The sequence below is a fragment of the Salmo salar genome, chromosome 19 (assembly GCF_965601325.2).
Source record: "Salmo salar chromosome 19, fSalSal1, whole genome shotgun sequence".
Classification (NCBI taxonomy): Eukaryota; Metazoa; Chordata; class Actinopteri; order Salmoniformes; family Salmonidae; genus Salmo; species Salmo salar.
Genome location: NC_138309.1, coordinates 7969996 through 7989380, shown reverse-complemented (window position 1 = coordinate 7989380; position 19385 = coordinate 7969996). Strand labels below are relative to the sequence as shown.

The following is a 19385-nucleotide window of genomic DNA, read 5'->3' as shown; positions in this document are numbered from 1 at the left end:
GCTGGGTGGGGTTTTTGGACCACCTGTGTATAAGTTAATAGTCCAATAACAAAGAGTTTTCCCTCCTCTCTGCCAATAACAGCTAGTTTTCAGGTTTCACATCCCTCCCATTAGGCTCCTCCAATTAGGCCCCTCTCTCAGACCACTCCTGGACATTCCTAGCAAAATGATTGCTTGAGAAATTTTATTTTGCTAAGAAGCTATTTTAAAACAATCACGATAAGGTACTTAATTGTTACCCATAAATGATTTGATATTTAGATGAAAATGGCTGCATTGGTACCTTTAAATTTAAGTTGGGCTTTGTCTTTAGAAACAAGTCTTGTTTTTAATTTCAAACTAGAAAATACCTTCTTGCAGCCAGTTTTTTGGTTTTATTGGATTATGGTGAAATGCTGTACATTAATCCCCCAGCGTCTTACCTTCACACACTCTACCATGCTGCTCTTAGATTTGTAACAAACACAATATCTTTTACATATCAATGTACCTTATATCAGTTAGCTGGAAGGCCAGCCCTAACTGTAAGCAACAGACTCACTGGTACGTTTGTCTATAAGGCCATCTTAGGGTACCTGCCAATATATTTAATCACTTTATTCATCCTACCGAGTCATGGATATTACCATCTGAGATCTCAAAACTGTATTTTATATAGTATTCCTAACACAACAATGAAGTCTGGTACGAGTAATGTTAGTTTTGCTGCCCCATAATCTTGGAACACTTTGCAGAAGGAGCTGAAACTAGATCATTTTATTCCAGATTGATGAGGGTAATAGGGGTATTATTTTCTATCAGACAATAAACTGCATTGACAAGATGGGGTTGGTTAGCAAAGATAAAAGAAAATCAATGAAAGAAATATGTAATTCAGATTCTCACTTTATTGGTCAACTTGATGAAGACAAATCTTTTTCAAGTTATCAAATCTGTACAAACCTAAATTGTGTGTTTTTTTACAGCTCTGGCTCTTATGCATCTGATCTATGAAAAGGGTAATTGTATGTGTGTGCATGTGCGTGCGAGTGGAGGGGATGCTTGCTTTCCTTTGAGACAATCGACACACTTAACCTCTACTGCTCGAGGATATTCAAACATCTTACATGAAGCGGGAGAAGTCACACGGCACACACACATATTTGTTTGACATTTTACAGCACAGGGAAAAACAAAGCAATCCCCCTTGCACAAACACACACACACACAATCTGTTTGCAGGAGTTTGCTGCTAAATTCATCAGGTCAGCTGTGGCCACTGTCTCCCGAACGCAGATTTTAACATAGAGGCTGACACTGGTTTCATCCTTTCAATGGGGCAAAGTGGGTAGAGAAGGGGATTGTACAAATCTCGCACATTTTCGCACATAATGTACACACACTTTGTAATGCTCACACGCAGACGGAAACACACCCACTCTTAGAAAATTCATAGCATTAAATGTTTTTCTTAAGAATTACAATAAAAAAATTAAAAGCCATGGGTACTTGTTTTATGTCTGGCTGTTTGTTAAAAGAGAGGAAAGAGAGGTAGAGAGGGCAGGCAGGGTGGGGCGCAGGTGGAGGCTGAGAGAGGGGCGGTCATGTTTTGGCTTTCCTGGGGGGGAATGTCTGGCTGTTTTGGTGAAAGAGAGGTAAAGAGGTAGAGAGGGCAGACAGGGTGGGGCGCAGGTGGAGGCTGAGGGAGGGGCGAGGGGGCGGTAATTTTTTGGCTTTCCTGGGGGGAATGTCTGGCTGTTTGGTGAAAGAGAGGAAAGAGAGGTAGAGAGGGCAGGCAGGGTGGGGCGCAGGTGGAGGCTGAGAGAGGTGCGGTCATTTTTTGGCTTTCCTGGGGGGAATGTCTGGCTGTTTGGTGGTAGAGAGGGCAGGCAGGGTGGGGCGCAGGTGGAGGTTGAGGGAGGGGCGAGGGGGCGGTCATTTTTTGGCTTTCCTGGGGGGAATGTCTGGCTGTTTGGTGAAAGAGAGAAAAGAGAGGTAGAGAGGGCAGGCTGGGTGGGGCGCTGGTGGAGGGGCGGTCATTTTTTGGCTTTCCTGGGGGGGAATGTCTGGCTGTTTGGTGAAAGAGAGGAAAGAGAGGTAGAGAGGGCAGGCAGGGTTGGGCGCAGGTGGAGGCTGAGAGGGGCGGTCATTTTTTGGCTTTCCTGGGGGCAATGTCTGGCTGTTTGGTGAAAGAGAGGTAGAGAGGGCAGGCAGGGTGGGGCGCAGGTGGAGGCTGAGGGAGGGGCGAGTGGGCGGTCATATTTTTGGCTTTCCTGGGGGGGAATGTCTGGCTGTTTGGTGAAAGAGAGGAAAGAGAGGTAGAGAGGGCAGGCAGGATTGGGCGCAGGTGGAGGCTGAGAGAGGGGCGGTAATTTTTGGGCTTTCCTGGGGGGAGTGACGGGCCATCCGGAACCTATGCCTCCTCTGCCCCCGTAGAACAGCTTCTTGTCTGCAGGCTTGAGGATCTGGGGAGGATTGAGAAGAACAAACAAGACACTTGCGTTCGAAAAAATAACTATAATAAATGCCAACTATAATACAACATACACTCCCCTGCGTACAGTATGTAACTGCACAGTGATGCAAAAACAAAATATTTGGCTATGTATTTACTGGCGTTTATGACATCTTCAAATGTGGGGACGAGGTACAGTATAAAGTGCTTTCATTTCTATTTTCATTTCATTTCTCAGATACGTTTGAAAATACCCTGAAATAAAAGGGGACATTCTGTACTGTCACCTCACATGTAACATTTGCTCTCAAATCCAAAATGCTGGAGTATAGAGCTAAATGTAAAAATGTTGAATCACTGTCCAAGTACATATGTAGGGGAGTGTATACTAACACTTAAGATAAGAAAGTACTTTATGGATCCCCAAACTGGAAATTTGTTCACACCAGCTAATACAGACAACTACCATTACAGCCAATACAGACAATGGACACAGACAACAACAAAAACACATTACTAAATCACATTGAGATATTGTTCAAATTAATTATCTCAGTAATTTCAGTAATATCCCTTTACCTGAAAGGAGCACGAGGGTCTCGTCCATGTTCATCATGGCTCCGGCGTTGTCAAACTTGCCACAGTAGTTTGGGGCCAAGAACAGCGTCACCAGCCTCTTCGCAAAGAACTCGTAGCCGTCCTCAACCACCTGAGAAACCAAGCAGGGCTATGTTCAGTAGGCATGAAACAAAACAAAATGGAGCGAAATGAGGTGGTACGATCTGAATTTGACCAATAAGACATGCTCACTTTTGTATTCCATTGCAAAACATTTTGCTATGGTGTGCCCTAATGTACCTGACCCCGGTTTGGAATGGGTTGACAGTAGTGTTATATCTAGCTTAGATGTCAAGAACGCACATCTGCACAGTTTCACATTGTACATCACTCAATCGTTTAATGACATGTGCCACTCATTCTGACAACCCATTCATCCGTAGAGCAGTACACTGTCGTAAACCATAACAACGTACAGTACGACAAACAGCACGTCGTACCGTACATAGCATTTCCCACCCTTTCCAAAACCAGGGACTAGTACCATATATAAAAATGTCCTTTGGAAGCCCACAGAGGCTGGGGCTTGGGTGGTAGTAGTGGAGGAGGTCCATCAGGTGGCGTCTCTGGCCTGTATGTCAGTTTTGTGGGCATTTGTATTTCTTGAGGGGCAGCGACTTTTCTGAGGCAGCTGGCGTGCCAGCGTGATCCATTGCTCAGTAGGAAGGTGGCAGACACCAGTTGTCGACTGACCTGCAAGGGGTCCGACCAGAATGAGGCCATTTTGTTTAACCGCTGAGGCCGTCGGGCTCGGACCAGTCTGACACTTGGATGATCGGCTTCTTCATCCTATGGGCCTTGTCGAAACGCTGTTTCATTGCTCTTTGGTGCCTGCCTGCTTTTCTTGGGTGCGCCTAGTCGCCGGTTCTGCTACTCTCTGTGTTCTGAGTCTGTCCAGTGGCAGTTCCATCTCACGACCTAGCATGACAGATGCCGGGTAGACCTGTGTTGTTGGGTGTTTGCTTGCTCTGTAGTGCATTTGCGTTTGGTTCAAAGTAGTTTGGAATGTGCACCCCTGGACCAGGTGCGCTCTGATACCATTCTTCAGCATTTGGGTAGCGTGTGGGTTGTAGTAGGCGGATGAGTTTGATTCCCTTGTTGCTGAGATAGGAGGATAACGCAACAGAGGTTAGCTGGGGCCCATTGTCCGTGGTGAGGGGTAGGCCCCACCTTGTGAACAGGCTGTATAGGATGTCCTCGATGGCCTGTGCTGTGACAATTCCGACAGGAACCACTTCTGGCCACTTAGCCTGTTTAGGATAGGGGGCAGTATTGACACGGCTGGATAAAAAACATACCCGATTTAATCTGGTTACCACTCCTACCCAGTAACTAGAATAAGCATATACTTATTACATATGGATAGAAAACACCCTACATTTTCTAAAACTGTTTGAATGGTGTCTGTGAGTATAACAGAACTCAAATGGCAGGTCAAAACCTGAGAGATTCCTTTACAGGAAGTGGCCTGTCTGACCATTCTTGAACTTCTTTTCCATCTCTATCATTTACTAAGGATCTCTGCTCTAACGTGACACTTCCCACGTCGTCCATAGGCGCTCAGAGCCCGGGAAAAAACAGAATGTCGTCATTCCAGCCCCAGGCTGAAACACATTATCGCCTTTCTCAAGTGGCCGATCAAGGGACACTGGGCTTATGCTCGTGACCCCGACCGCCCCCGCCTTTGGGATTTTTTCCTCTGTTTGCCGAAAAGGAGATTCCCTGTCGGAATATTATCGCTTTTCTACGAGAAAAATGTCGTAAAAATTGATTTTAAACAGCGGTTGACATGCTTCGAAGTACGGCAATGGAATACTTAGAATTTTATTGTCACGAATTGCGCCATGCGCGTGACACTTCTTTACTATTTCGGATAGTGTCTGGAACGCACGAACAAAACGCCGCTATTCGGATATAACGATGGATTATTTTGGACCAAACCAACATTTGTTATTGAAGTAGCAGTTCTGGGTGTGCATTCTGACGAAGACAACAAAAGGTAATCAAACTTTTATAATAGTAAATATGATTATGGTGAGTGCTAAACTTGCCGGGTGTCTAAATAGCGAGCCCGTGATGCCTGGGCTATGTACTTAGAATATTGCAAAATGTGCTTTCACCAAAAAGCTATTTTAAAATCGGACATATCGAGTGCATAGAGGAGGTCTGTATCTATAATTCTTAAAATAATTGTTATGCTTTTTGTTAACGTTTATCGTGAGTAATTTAGTAAAATGTTAGCGAATTCCCCGGAAGTTTGCGGGGGTATGCTAGTTCTGAACGTCACATGCTAATGTAAAAAGCTGGTTTTTGATATAAATATGAACTTGATTGAACAAAACATGCATGTATTGTATAACATAATGTCCTAGGGTTGTCATCTGATGAAGATCATCAAAGGTGAGTGCTGCATTTAGCTGTCTTCTGGGTTTTGGTGACATTATATGCTGGCTTGAAAAATGGGTGTCTGATTATTTCTGGCTTGGTACTCTGCTGACATAATCTAATGTTTTGCTTTCGTTGTAAAGCCTTTTTGAAATCGGACAGTGTGGTTAGATTAACGAGAGTCTTGTCTTTAAATGGCTGTAAAATAGTCATATGTTTGAGAAATTGAAATAATAGGATTTTTAACGTTTTGAAAATCGCGCCACAGGCTTGCAGTGGCTGTTACGTAGGTGGGACGAATTCGTCCCGCCTAGCCTAGAGAGGTTAAAGTGGAGGTCATATGCCACCACCAGGAAGCGCTGATGGTGAGGGACTGCATGCCCACGTATCTCGCCACAGATGTCCAGCTGGATGTGCTTCCAGTGGCGGGACGCCCACGCGAGAGGCTGCGGAGGAAGGGGGGAGAGAGATTTTCCTGTTTCCCCACTGAGGCGGCATGCAGCACAATCCCTGACCAGGGCTTCAATGTCGTGGTCAATGCCTGGCCACCACACAAGGTCTGGACATCGCTGCTTGACCTTCGCTATGCCCAAGTGACCCTTGTGCGCCATTGATAGAACATGCGCACGCAGGCCACTCGGGACCACAGTGCAAAACTCTCAAGACAGACTTCTTCCCAGCAAGAAAGTTTGTGCTTCACCCTGGTGAAAGTCGCCAGCTCTTCTGGCAAACGTGCTGGCCATCTAGTGCATATGTAGGTGTGCAGGGTAGACAGTGGGGGATCCTGTTCCGGTGTTTGCTTCAGCTCCTCCAGTGAGACGGCTGACTGAAGGGGAGCGTAGAGCATTTGTACGAGCTCTGTTCCGTTGTCGTCTGGCAAGACGGTTGGAGTAGGAGCGTCAAAGGAGCGTGAGAGGTCTGCCACCACGTTACCCCTCTCCGGAGTAAACTACAGCTGATAGCCATACTGTCTGAGGCGGAAGGCCCATCTGTGCAGCTGAAGTGGCCTGTCTATGTAAGGTCCCACAGTTGACAGTGCATGTCAGAGCAAAAACCAAGCCATGAGGTCAAAGAAATTGCTCAGAGGCAGGATTGTGTCGAGGAACAGATCTGGGGAAGGGTACTAAAACATGTATGCCGCATTGAAAGTCCCCAAGAACATAGTGGCCTCCATCATTCTTAAATGGAAGAAGTTTGGAACCACCAAGAATCTTCCTAGAGCTGGCCACCTGGCCATACTGAGCAATTGGGGGAGAAGGGCCTTGAACAGGGAGTTGACCAAGAACCCGTAAGTCAAGTTTGACAGAGCTCCAGAGTTCTTCTGTGGAGATGGGAGAACCTTCCAGAAGGACAACCATCTCTGCAGCACTCCACTAATCAGGCCTTTATGGTAGAGTGGCCAGATGGAAGCCACTCACTCCTGAGTAAAATGCACATGACAGCCTGCTTGAAGTTTGCCAAAATGCACCTAAAGGACTCTCAGTCCATGAGAAACAATATTCTCTGGTCTGATGAAACCAATATTGAACTCTTTGGCCTGAATGCCAAGTGTCACATCTGGAGGAAACCTGCCACCATCCCTATGGTGAAGCGTGGGGGTAGCAGTATCATGTGGTGGGGATGTTTTTCAGCATCAGGGACTGCGAGACTAGTCAGGATCGAGGGAAAGATGAACGGAGCAAACCAGAGAGAGATTCTTGATGAACGGATGACTCAGGACCTCAGACTGGGGCAAAGGTTCACCTTCCAACAGGACAATGACCCTAAGAACACAGCCAAGACAATGCAGGAGTGGCTTTTGGACAAGTCTCTGAATGTCCTTCAGTCACCGAGCCAGAGACCGGACTTGAACCTGAAAATAGCTGTGCAGATCAAATGGTAAATTGTTAAATCATTTAACGGTGCATTTGACAATGGGTCAATTAATTTAACCAGCAATTAATGTGAGCCCCAGCCATAAAATGTTCCTATTCGTGCAAGACTGCTCAAATGTCTGCATACTTGATCTGCGGAAACATTGGTGAAGTGCTTGGGCTCTCCTCGAAGAGAGAAGTTTGTTTGTCTCAGTAAAGCCTCAAACATAAATTGTCCGCAACACTGAAATGGGTTACTTCTATTTGAATTAATGAGGAGGCGGAACACACCTCAATTCAAACTGTTGTTAGAAAATAAAACTTGTTAAAAAATAAATTGAAATTGACAAGTTGAAACATAGCCTATAGATAATTACCACATGCTTCAAGAGGGCCACCATTGTTCCTGTTCCCTAGAAAGCTAAGGTAACTGAACAAAATGACTATCGCCCCGTAGCACTCACTTCCGTCATCATGAAGTGCTTTGAGAGACTAGTCAAGGACCATTTCACCTCCATCCTACCTGACACCCTAGACCCACTCCAATTTGCTTACTGCCCCAATAGGTCCACTGACGACGCAATCACACTGCACACTGCCCTCTGTAAGAATGCTGTTCATCAAGAATGCTGTTCAACTACAGCTCAGCATTTGACGCCATAGTACCCTCCAAACTCGTCATTAAGCTCGAGACCCTGGGTCTCGACCCCGCCCTGTGCAACTGGGTCCTGGACTTCCTGGCGGGCCGCCCCCAGGTGGTGAGGGTAGGAAACAACATCTCCACCCCACTGATTCTCAACACTGGGGCCCCACAAGGGTGCATTGTCAGCCCTCTCCTGTAGTCCCTGTTCACCCATGACTGCGTGGCCATGTACGCCTCCAACTCAATCATCAAGTTTGCAGACGACACTACAGTGGTAGGCTTGATTACCAACAATGAAGAAACGGCCTACAGGGAGGAAGTGAGGGCCCTCGGAGTGTGGTGTCAGGAAAATAATCTCACACTCAATGTCAACAAAACAAAGGAGATGATCGTGGACTTCAGGAAACAGCAGAGGGAGCAGCCCCCTATCCACATCGACGGGACAGTAGTGGAGAAGGTGGAAAGTTTTAAGTTCCTCGGCGTACACATCACGGACAAACTGAAATGATCCACCCACACAGACAGCGTGGTGAAGAAGGCGCAGCAGTGACTCTTCAACCTCAGGAGGCTGAAATTCGGCTTGTCACCAAAAACACAAACTTTTACAGATGCACAATCGAGAGCATCCTGTCAGGCTGTATCACCGCCTGGCACGGCAACTGCTCCGCCCACTCTCCAGAGGGTAGTGAGGTCAGCACAACGCATCACCGGGGGCAAACCACCTGCCATCCGATGTCACAGGAAGGCCAAAAATATCATCAAGGACAACAACCACTCGAGCCACTACCTGTTCACCCTGCTATCATCCAGAATGCGAGGTCAGTACAGGTGCATCAAAGCGGGGACCGAGAGACTGAAAAACAGCTTCTATCTCAAGGCCATCAGACTGTTAAACAGCCATCACTAACATTGAGTGGCTGCTGACAACATACTGACTCATCTCTAGCCACTTTAATAATGAAAAATTGATGTAATAAATGTATCACTAGCCACTTTAAACAATGCCACTTTATATAATGTTTACATACCCTACATTAATCATCTCATATGCATATACCGTACTCTATACCATCTACTGCATCTTGTCTATGCCGTTCGGCTATCGCTCATTCATATATCTTTATGTACATATTCTTATTCATTCCTTTACACTTGTGTGTACAAGGTAGTTGTTGTGAAATTGTTAGATTACTTGTTAGATATTACTGCATGGTCAGAACTAGAAGCACAAGCATTTTGCTACACTCGCATTAACATCTGCTAACCATATGTAGGTGACAAATAAAATTTGATTTGATCTGAGGAGAAGAATATCTAAAAATTAAAGCTGCCAGTCTGCACTTTAACATTTCAAATCCAAAGTGCTGGAGTACAGAGCCAAAACAACAAAAGTGTGTCACTGTCCCGATACTTTTGGAGCTCACTGAATATACCTCACATGCGACCCATGATAAGACTATGCAGTTAGCCTATTAAAATGTTTATCTGAATTCACGAAGATGACTTAGCAATATGCAAGAGACTATAGTTACAGTAATAGGCAATCAAGAAATGTCTCAGAATAAAATTCTAAATAAGTATTTTTAATTACTTTGTAAAAGGAATGAAATCACATACAAGGCATAAACTTAAGTTACAAAGTATTAACAAGCATTACAAGGCATTAATCTAGGCATGACCAGAGAGAGGCGAGAATGAGAGAGAGAAGTCCTAGCCTGAAAGGCCATGCCCCAAAAACTCCCTGGGGTGGAGAGAGAAAGAAATAGAGAATGTATCTCACCAACGCAGGTCAGGAACAAAAGAGATAAAGAGACATTGCATCTAAGACCCATATCATTATAGTTAGGATTCAAAATCTGAGTTGATCACTCGTGAGCTAACCTCCAATCAGATATCAGACCAACAGGATGTAATGACAACAGACCCTCTGCTACCCAGAAGTGTGACAGTGAGGGTTGGTGAGATCAACACAGAGAATGTTGAATTCCTAAGACAACACAGAGGAAACCTTGCATACAGTTGATAAGAGTCACTTTGGGGGCTTGGCCACCCTACATAATCCTTCCCTTGAACACATCTGATTTTGCGTCAGATGGAAGTGTTGTCTGTAGTCACTGTAGACAATCTTCAGACCAGCAGTTCAGGGTCCTAGCAGCATCACTTCAGAAGTGTCCTTTTGGCGGGTAGCATTGTCATTATTTAGACATGCAAATGTCCTTAGGTAACACCTTCCTGCAAGCATGCTAGAAAGGAATGCTCCATTCTTCTTTGTGAGAGCAAAACAAAGAATTGAAGGTACATCTAAGGAAGTCTCGAGCCATTGCTCGCCTGAAGTAGAGTATCTCATGATAAGCTGTATACCATACTATCAACCTAGAGAGTTTTAATGTATATTTCGTAGCTGTTTACATACGACCACAGTCAGAGGCTAGCACTAAGATAGCACTGAATGAGCTGTATTCCGCCATAAGCAAACAAGAAAACGCTCACCCAGAGTCAGTAATACCAACATGTTTTAACCTGTTGGGGCTAGGGGGCAGTATTTGCACGGCCGGATAAAAAACGTACCCGATTTAATATGGTTACCACTCCTGCCCAGTAACTAGAATATGCATATAATTATTGGCTTTGGATAGAAAACACCCTAAAGTTTCTAAAACTGTTTGAATGGTGTCTGTGAGTATAACAGAACTCATATGGCAGGCCAAAACCTGAGAAGATTTCTTACAGGAAGTGGCCTGTCTGACAATTTCTTGCCCTCCTTGATCATCTCTAACAAATACAAGGGATCTCTGGCATGACGTGACACTTCCTACGGCTCCCATGGGCTCTCAGAAGGCGGGAAAAAGCTGAACGATGTAATTCCATCCCCAGGCTGAAACACATTAGCGCGTTTGGCAAGTGCTCTATCAGAGGGCCGTTAGACTGAGGCTCGTGCATGAGAGGATAGCATGCTTTTACTTTCACTCTCTTTGTAATAAAAAACGATTTCCCGGTCGGAATATTATCGCTTTTTTACGAGAAAAATGGCATAAAAATTGATTTTAAACAGCGGTTGACATGCTTCGAAGTACGGTAATGGAATATTTTGATTTTTTTTGGGCACGAAATGCACCATGCTCGTTACCCTTATTTACCCTTTCAGATAGTGTCTTGAACGCACGAACAAAACGCCGCTATTTGGATATAATAATGGATTATTTGGGACCAAACCAACATTTGTTATTGAAGTAGTCCTGGGAGTGCATTCTGACGAAGAACAGCAAAGGTAATAACATTTTTCTTATAGTAAATCTGACTTTGGTGAGTGCTAAACTTGCTGGGTGTCTAAATAGCTAGCCCTGTGATGCCGGGCTATCTACTGAGAATATTGCAAAATGTGCTTTCACCGAAAAGCTATTTTAAAATCGGACATATCGAGTACATAGAGGAGTTCTGTATCTATAATTCTTAAAATAATTTATGTTTTTTGTGAACGTTTATCGTGAGTAATTTAGTAAATTCACCGGGAATGCTAGTCACATGCTAGTCACATGCTAATGTAATTTTTTTTTTTTTATATAAATATGAACTTGATTGAACAAAACATGCATGTATTGTATAACATAATGTCCTAGGGTTGTCATCTGATGAAGATCATCAAAGGTTAGTGCTGCATTTAGCTGTGGTTTGGGTTTATGTGACATTATATGCTAGCTTGAAAAATGGGTGTCTGATTATTTCTGGCTTGGTACTCTGCTGACATAATCTAATGTTTTGCTTTCGTTGTAAAGCCTTTTTGAAATCGGACAGTGTGGTTAGATTAACGAGAGTCTTGTCTTTAAAATGGTGTAAAATAGTCATATGTTTGAAAAATTGAAGTTTTTGCATTTGTGAGGTATTTGAATATCGCGCCACGGGATTACACTGGCTGTTGAGTAGGTGCCCATAGAGGTTAAGCAGGTCACCATAGTCTCTGTGCCCAAGAACACTAAGGTAACCTGCCTCAATGACTACCGACCCGTAGCACTGACATCTGTAGCCATGATGTGCTTTGAAAGGCTGGTAATGGCTCACATCAACACTCACTCCAATTTGCATACCGTACCAACAGATCCACAGATGATGCAATCTCTATTGCACTCCACACTACCCTTTCCCACCTGGACAACAGGAACACCTATGTGAGAATGCTATTCATTGACTACAGCTTAGCGTTCAACACGAATACACTCAAAGCTCATCAATAAGCTAAGGACCCTGGGACTAATCACCTCCCTCTGCAACTGGATCCTGGACTTCCTGACAGGCCGTCCCCAGGTGGTAAGGGTAGGTAACAACACATCCACCACGCTGATCCTCAACACAGGGGCCCTCAGTGGTGTGTGCTCAGTCCCCTCCTGTACTCCCTGTTCACTCATGACTGCACGGCCAGGCACGACTCCAACACCATCATTAAGTTTGCTAATGACACAACAGTGGTAGGCCTGATTACCGACATGACGAGACGTCCTATAGGGAGGTGGTCAGAGACCTGGCCGTGTGGTGCCAGGACAACAACCTCTCCCTCAACGTGACCAAGACAAAGGAGATGATTGTGGAATACAGGAAAAAGAGGATCGAGCACGCCCCCATTCTCATAGACGGGGCTGCAGTGGAGCAGATTGAGATCTTAAGGAACTTAGGTGTCCACATCACCAACAAACTAACACGGTCCAAGCACACCAAGATAGTCGTGAAGAGGGCATGACAAGCCTATTCCCCCTCAGGAGACTGAAAAGATTTGGCATGGGTCCTCAGATCCTCAAAATGTTCTACAGCTGCACCATTGAGAGTATCCTGACTGGTTGCATCACAGCCTGTTATGGCATCTGCTCGGCCTCCGAGGGTAGTGCGAACGGCCGAGTATGTCACTGGGGCCAAGCTCACTGCCATCCAGGACCTCTACACAAAGGTGGTGTCAGAGGAAGACCCTTAAAATTGTCATACTCCAGCCACCCTAGTCATAGTGTCACACCCTGATCTGTTTCACCTGTCCTTGTTATTGTCTCTACCTCCTCCTGTCGCTTGTTTTCCCCAGTGTATTTATCCCTGTGTTTCCTGTCTCTCTGTGCCAGTTCGTCTTGTATGTCCAAGTCAAGCAGCGGTTTTTCCCTTTCTCCTGCTTTTGATATTTCTCCTTTTTCTAGTCCTCCCGGTTTTGACCCTTGCCTGTTTCTGGACTCTGTAGCAGCCTGCCTGACCATTCTGCCTGCCTTGACTTCGAGCCTGTCTGCCACTCTGTACCTCCTGGACTCTACTGGTTTTGACCTTTTGCCTGTCCACGACCATTCTCTTGCCTACTCTTATTTGGATAATTAAACATCTAAGACTCCAACCATCTGCCTTCTGTGTCTGCATCTGGGTCTCGCCTTGATTTATGATACATAGACTGTTCTCCCTGCTACCTCACAGGGTACCGGAGCGCCAAGTTTAGGTCCAAGAAGCTTCTTAACAGCTTCTACCCCCTAGCCATAAGACTCCTGAACACCTAATCAATTGGCTACCCAGACTATTTGCATTGCCCCCCCCCTTTTACCCCCCCGCTGCTACTCTCTGTTATCTTCTATGCATAGTCACTTTAATAACTCTATCTACATGTACATTATACCTCAACTAACCGGTGCCACCACACATTGATCCTGTACCGGTACCCCCTGTATATAGTCTTGCTATTGTTATTTTCCTGTTGCTCTTAAATAACTTGTTACTTTTATTTCTTATTCTTATCCATATTTTAAAAAACTGCATTGTTGTTTAGGGGCTCATTAGTAAGCATTTCACTGTAAGGTCGACACCTGTTGTATTCCGCGCATGTGACTAATAACATTTGATTTGATTTCATCACTTATTAATTCACATTTCAATTAACATAAAATAATGTTTGTCTTATTGGATTGGTCAATAGCAACTTCACATGTGGTTTTATCAAATCAGTCAGATGACTACAAAAGAGATCAAAGATCACTGCATCATATAAGACAGTATAATTGAAAACAATTCTTGAAGTTAAATCAAACATTTTTCAAGCAACTGGTTTCACAAGCAATTTGAAAATTATGTGTATTATCATCTCAGTTTACAGCACCAAACATTAGCATACCAATGGTGAAAGTTCTAAAGCCATTTTGTGATAAACAAATCAATAACTTTACTCGCAGCACACACTTTTATACATTCAGATGGACATAGCCTTGTGCACTAACCATAGGAAAACAAACTATTTGTGTCTTATTAACAGAAGCCATTACACAAGCATTTCGCTACACCCACAATAACATCTGCTAAACACGTGACAAGTAAAATTTGATATGATATTTTGTCTAGTGATCTGTATACATCAAAGAAAACACATTCAAAAAAGTAACCTATATAGTAGCTGTTACGAATGAATGAATATAGAAATTATTGAGTTGCAAAGGAAGAAATTATTACCACATCATCGTCAAATAATCAGCCTAAATTTTAGGAGAAAGCTCCAAATCTACCCTATGCTGCAAGTAGAATGGAGACGGTCTGCCCTTCCGTAAATCCCAAAATTTCTGCATCCTTTGACCACTTCTGTGACAAGAGTTACAAACGGAATAGTTGGTCTTTCTGTGGGCATTCAGGCAGAAGGATTCGATCTGCCTAGGTTTTAACAGTGTCTGACTAGAAATTCCCTTTTACAGAAATCACAACAACACTTTGTGGGATGTTTGGGATTAGCCTCTATACCTGTCCCAATAGCTGCAATAGGGGCTATTTTGGTAGCTTGGCCCGCTTGCACACTAGCGAGCAGCGTCCATACCACTATCTGTATCCAAGACATACAAGTCAATTTGGAGTCTATTCGTGTTCTGTTCTAAAAAATCTCGCTGCGCGTCATGTAGAAATGACCTAGTCAAATGATGCTCTTTTTTGCATGCTTGAAGTTTTGATTGCAATTGCTCTATTTTGTGCAATGATGTCCTCTAGGACCTTACAGTGGTATCAAGCATGTTCATCACTAGTGTTATGCCCTTCAGCCACTACCTGTTGTCCAAATGGACCGAAACACTTACCTCTGATCAACTGTCGAAGGTAACCACTTTCTTAGGAGACAACTGTGATGTGTTAAGCACTACTTCAACTGCCTTTGGTAGAACTGAGATGATTAAACACAAGATTCACAGTCCTGCTTTAAATGACGTGCAGCTTATAAAGCCTTCATAAAACCTTCATTAACACTACATCAATGTGCCACAAATCTTCTATAGCCGTATGTCATGCTCTATAAAGGTTTCATAAATGTGGTATAACTGTGACATAACCACCAATGTAAAATGTGACATAACCCACTATGTGAAATATGACATAAACCTGGGCTTTATAAAGGGTGGTATAAGCACCGCTTGATAAAGGCCTTATAAATCGAATTAAATTGAGGCTTCACAAAGCATTTATAACCTTGTCATGCATCTTGGTAGAGCATTGCAACGCCAGGATAGTGGGTTCGATTGCCGGGACCACCACCCATACGTAAAAATGTATGCACGCATGACTGTAAATTGTAAGTTAACCTTTATTTATTGTAATTTTTATTAATTTGTACTGCTCTACGAAGCAGAAAGGGAGTAACTGCTCATAGCTTGGAAATTAGAAAAATTGCTTCAAAGTTTAACCTCTTAGGGCTAGGGGGCAGTATTTACACCGCCGGATAAAAAAACGTACCTGATTTAATCTGGTTACTACTCCTACCCAGTAACTAGAATATGCATATACTTATTAGATATGGATAGAAAACACCCTAAAGTTTCTAAAACTGTTTGAATGGTGTCTGTGAGTGTAACAGAACTCATATGGCAGGCAAAAACCTGAGAGATTCCTTTAAAGGAAGTGGCCTGTCTGACCATTTATTGGCTTTCTTTGACATCTCTTTCCAAAACAAAGGATCTCTGCGGTAACGTGACACTTCCCACGGCTCCCATAGGCTCTCAGAGCCCGGGAAAAAGCTGAATGTCGTCATTCCAGCCCCAGGCTGAAACACATTATCGCCTTTGTCAAGTGGCCGATCAGGGGACAGTGGGCTTAGGCGCGTGCACTGGTCGCCCCCGTCTTTCTTTTTTTTCCTCTATTTACCGAAACGCAGATTCCCGGTCGGAATATTATCGCTTTTTTACGAGATAAATTGCATAAAAAATGATTTTAAGCAGCGGTTGACATGCTTCGAAGTACGGTAATGGAATATTTAGAATTTTTTTGTCACGAAATGCGCCATGCTCGTAACCCTGATTTACCATTTCGGATAGTTTCTTGAACGCACGAACAAAGCGCCGCTGTTTGGATATAACGATGGATTATTTGGGACCAAACCAACATTTGTTATTGAAGTAGAAGTCCAGTGAGTGCATTCTGACGAAGAACATCAAAGGTAATCAAACTTTTGTAATAGTAAATCTGATTTTGGTGAAGGCTAAACTTGCTGGGTGTCTAAATAGCTAGCCCGTGATGGCTGGGCTATGTACTTAGAATATTGCAAAATGTGCTTTCACCAAAAAGCTATTTTAAAATCGGACATATCGGGTGCATAGAGGAGTTCTGTATCTATAATTATTAAAATAATTGTTATGCTTTTTGTGAACGTTTATCGTGAGTAATTTAGTAAATTGTTAGTAAATTACCCGGAAGTTTGCGGGGGGTATGCTAGTTCTGAACGTCACATGCTAATGTAAAAAGCTGTTTTTTGATATAAATATGAACTTGATTGAATAAAACATGCATGTATTGTATAACATAATGTCCTAGGGTTGTCATCTGATGAAGATCATCAAAGGTTAGTGCTGCATTTAGCTGTGGTTTGGGTTTATGTGACATTATATGCTAGCTTGAAAAATGGGTGTCTGATTATTTCTGGCTGGGTACTCTGCTGACATAATCTAATGTTTTGCTTTCGTTGTAAAGCCTTTTTGAAATCGGACAGTGTGGTTAGATAAAGGAGAGTCTTGTCTTTAAAATGGTGTAAAATAGTTATATGTTTGAGAAATTGAAGTAATAGCATTAAGGTATTTGAATATCGCGCCACGGTATTAGACTGGCTGTTGCGTAGGTGGGACGATTTTGTGCCACCTACCCTAGAGAGGTTAAGCCAAATGAATTCTAGGGAGATCATTGGAGATGTAGCGATCTGTTGTCTTACTAGGAGTACATTTTTTATTCATGCTGACCCTGACTGTAACGGCTGTCGTGAGAGAGAGTAGACCAAGGTGCAGCGGAGTTAGTGTTCATCATTGCATTTAATAACAGAAAGAACACTATACGAAACAAAACAAGAAAACCGACAGCCAAACAGTCCTGTCAGGTGCAAAACACTAACAGAAACAATTACCCACAAAACCCAAAGGAAAAACATGCTCCTTATGTGTGACTCCCAATCAGCAACAACGAACTTCAGCTGTGCCTGATTGGGAGCCACACACGGCCCAAAACAAAGAAATACAAAAAACCTAGAAAACGAACATAGAACGCCCACCCAATGTAACACCCTGGCCTAACTAAAATAAAGAACAAAAAACACCTCTCTATGGCCAGGGCGTTACAGTCCCCCCCCCCCCCAAGGTGCGGACTCCGGCCGCAAAACCTGACACTGAAGGGGAGGGTCCGGGTGGGCCTTCTTACGGCGGCGGCTCAGGTGCGGGACGTGGCCTCTGCTCCACCCTCGGCGTCGCCCTCTTAGGTGGCGCACCTGGCCGCGCCGAAGGTCTGGTGGGTGACCCTGACTGCCCCCGGCTGGCGGGCGGTGATAGCTGCGCCCGGCTAGCGGGCGGCGATGGCTGCGCCCGGCGGTGATGGTTGCGCCCGGCTGGCGGGCGTCCCTGGCGGCTCCGGCGGCACTGACCCAGGATTCACCAGGCTGAGGAGACATGTAAGAGGCCTGGCCCTAGGCGCAGGGACAGGACTCACCGGGCTGGCGGGCGGCTCTGACTGCTCCGGACAGGCGGGCGGCTCTGGCGGCCCCGGACAGGCGGGTGGCTCTGGTGGCTCCGGACTGGCGGGCGGCTCTGGCGGCTCCGGACTGGTGAGACCCACTGGAGGCCTAGTCCTAGGAGGCGGCACAGGACGGACCAGGATGGGGAGACCCACTGGAGGCCTAGTCCTGGGAGGTGGCACAGGATGGACCGGGATGGGGAGACCTACTGGAGGCCTAGTCCTGAGAGGTGGCACAGGACTGACCAGGATGGGGAGACCCACTGGAGGCCTGGTCCGTGGAGGCGACACAGGACTGACCAGGATGGGGAGACCCACTGGAGGCCTGGTCCGTGGAGCAGGCACAGGACTGACCAGGATGGGGAGACCCACTGGAGGCCTGGTCCGTGGAGGCGGCACAGGATTCACCAGGCTGGGGAGACATGCAGGAGGCCTGGTTCTGGGCGCAGGCACAGGATAGACCGGCTCCTGAAGACGCACTGGAGGTCTAGAGCGCACGGCCTGCACAACCCGTCCTGGCTCGATGCCCAATCTCCCCCGGCAGATGTTAGGAGCTGGGATGTAACGCACCGGGCTAACCACGCGTACTGGGGACACCGTGCGCTTTACTGCATAACACGGTGCCTGACCAGTACTACGTTGCCTCCTGTAAGCATGGGGAGCTGGCTCAGGTCTCCAAACTGACTCTGCCACACTCCCCGTGTGCCCCCCCCAAAAAATGTTTGGGGCTGCCTCTCAGGCTCTACCTGCCTCCCAGGCAGGTTGTCACAGTGGTCCCGCAATTGCTCCCATGTCCAGTCAATCCTTGACTCCAACACCTCCAGCGACCAGGATGCCATCTCCTCCCGAGCGCGCTGCTTCCAATAGTCCTCCTTGACTTCCATCTGCCCTCTTCTCCGCTGCTTGGTCTTTTTGTGGTGGGTAATTCTGTAACGGCTGTCGGGAGAGAGAGTAGACCAAGGTGCAGTGGAGTTAGTGTTCATCATGATTTTAATTTAATAAAGAACACTATACAAAACAAAACGAGAAAACTGACAGCCAAACAGTCCTCTCAGGTGCAAAACACTCAACAGAAACAATTACCCACAAAACCCAAAGGAAAAACATGCTCCTTATGTGTGACTCCCAATCAGCAACAACGAACTTCAGCTGTGCCTGATTGGGAGCCACACACGGCCCAAACCAAAGAAATACAAAAACATAGAAAAAGGAACATAGAACGCCCACCCAATGTAACACCCTGGCCTAACCAAAATAAAGACCAAAAACCCATCTCTATGGCCAGGGCGTTACACTGACATGACCTTTAACCCTTAAACGGCAGTTACTGCCTTCTTCCTTGGCATGATACGTTACAAATTGTAGGGTAATAACAAAGCAAATCAGCAGTATCTGCCATTTTCATTTGTTAGTTTACTATACTTCTCATTTATGCTATTAATAAAAGAACAGTGTAATTAATGACAGTGTAACAGAGTTGAAACTGCAT

The 19385-nt window shown here is 45.1% G+C and overlaps 1 protein-coding gene across 1 annotated transcript in view; it reads right to left on the bottom strand.

The window, feature by feature from the left end:
* Window positions 1-880: 880 nt before the first annotated feature.
* The window catches only part of LOC106578366 (uncharacterized), an 84270-nt gene continuing 65765 nt past the window's right edge, over window positions 881-19385 (bottom strand). Inside the window, exons 3-4 of the mRNA XM_082965587.1 lie at window positions 3014-3143; window positions 881-2444 (exon numbers count right to left, since the gene is read on the bottom strand). Of these exons, the coding sequence (XP_082821713.1) occupies window positions 2236-2444; window positions 3014-3143 (339 nt within the window). The 3' untranslated portion in view covers window positions 881-2235. The remainder of the gene's footprint in view (window positions 2445-3013; window positions 3144-19385) is intronic.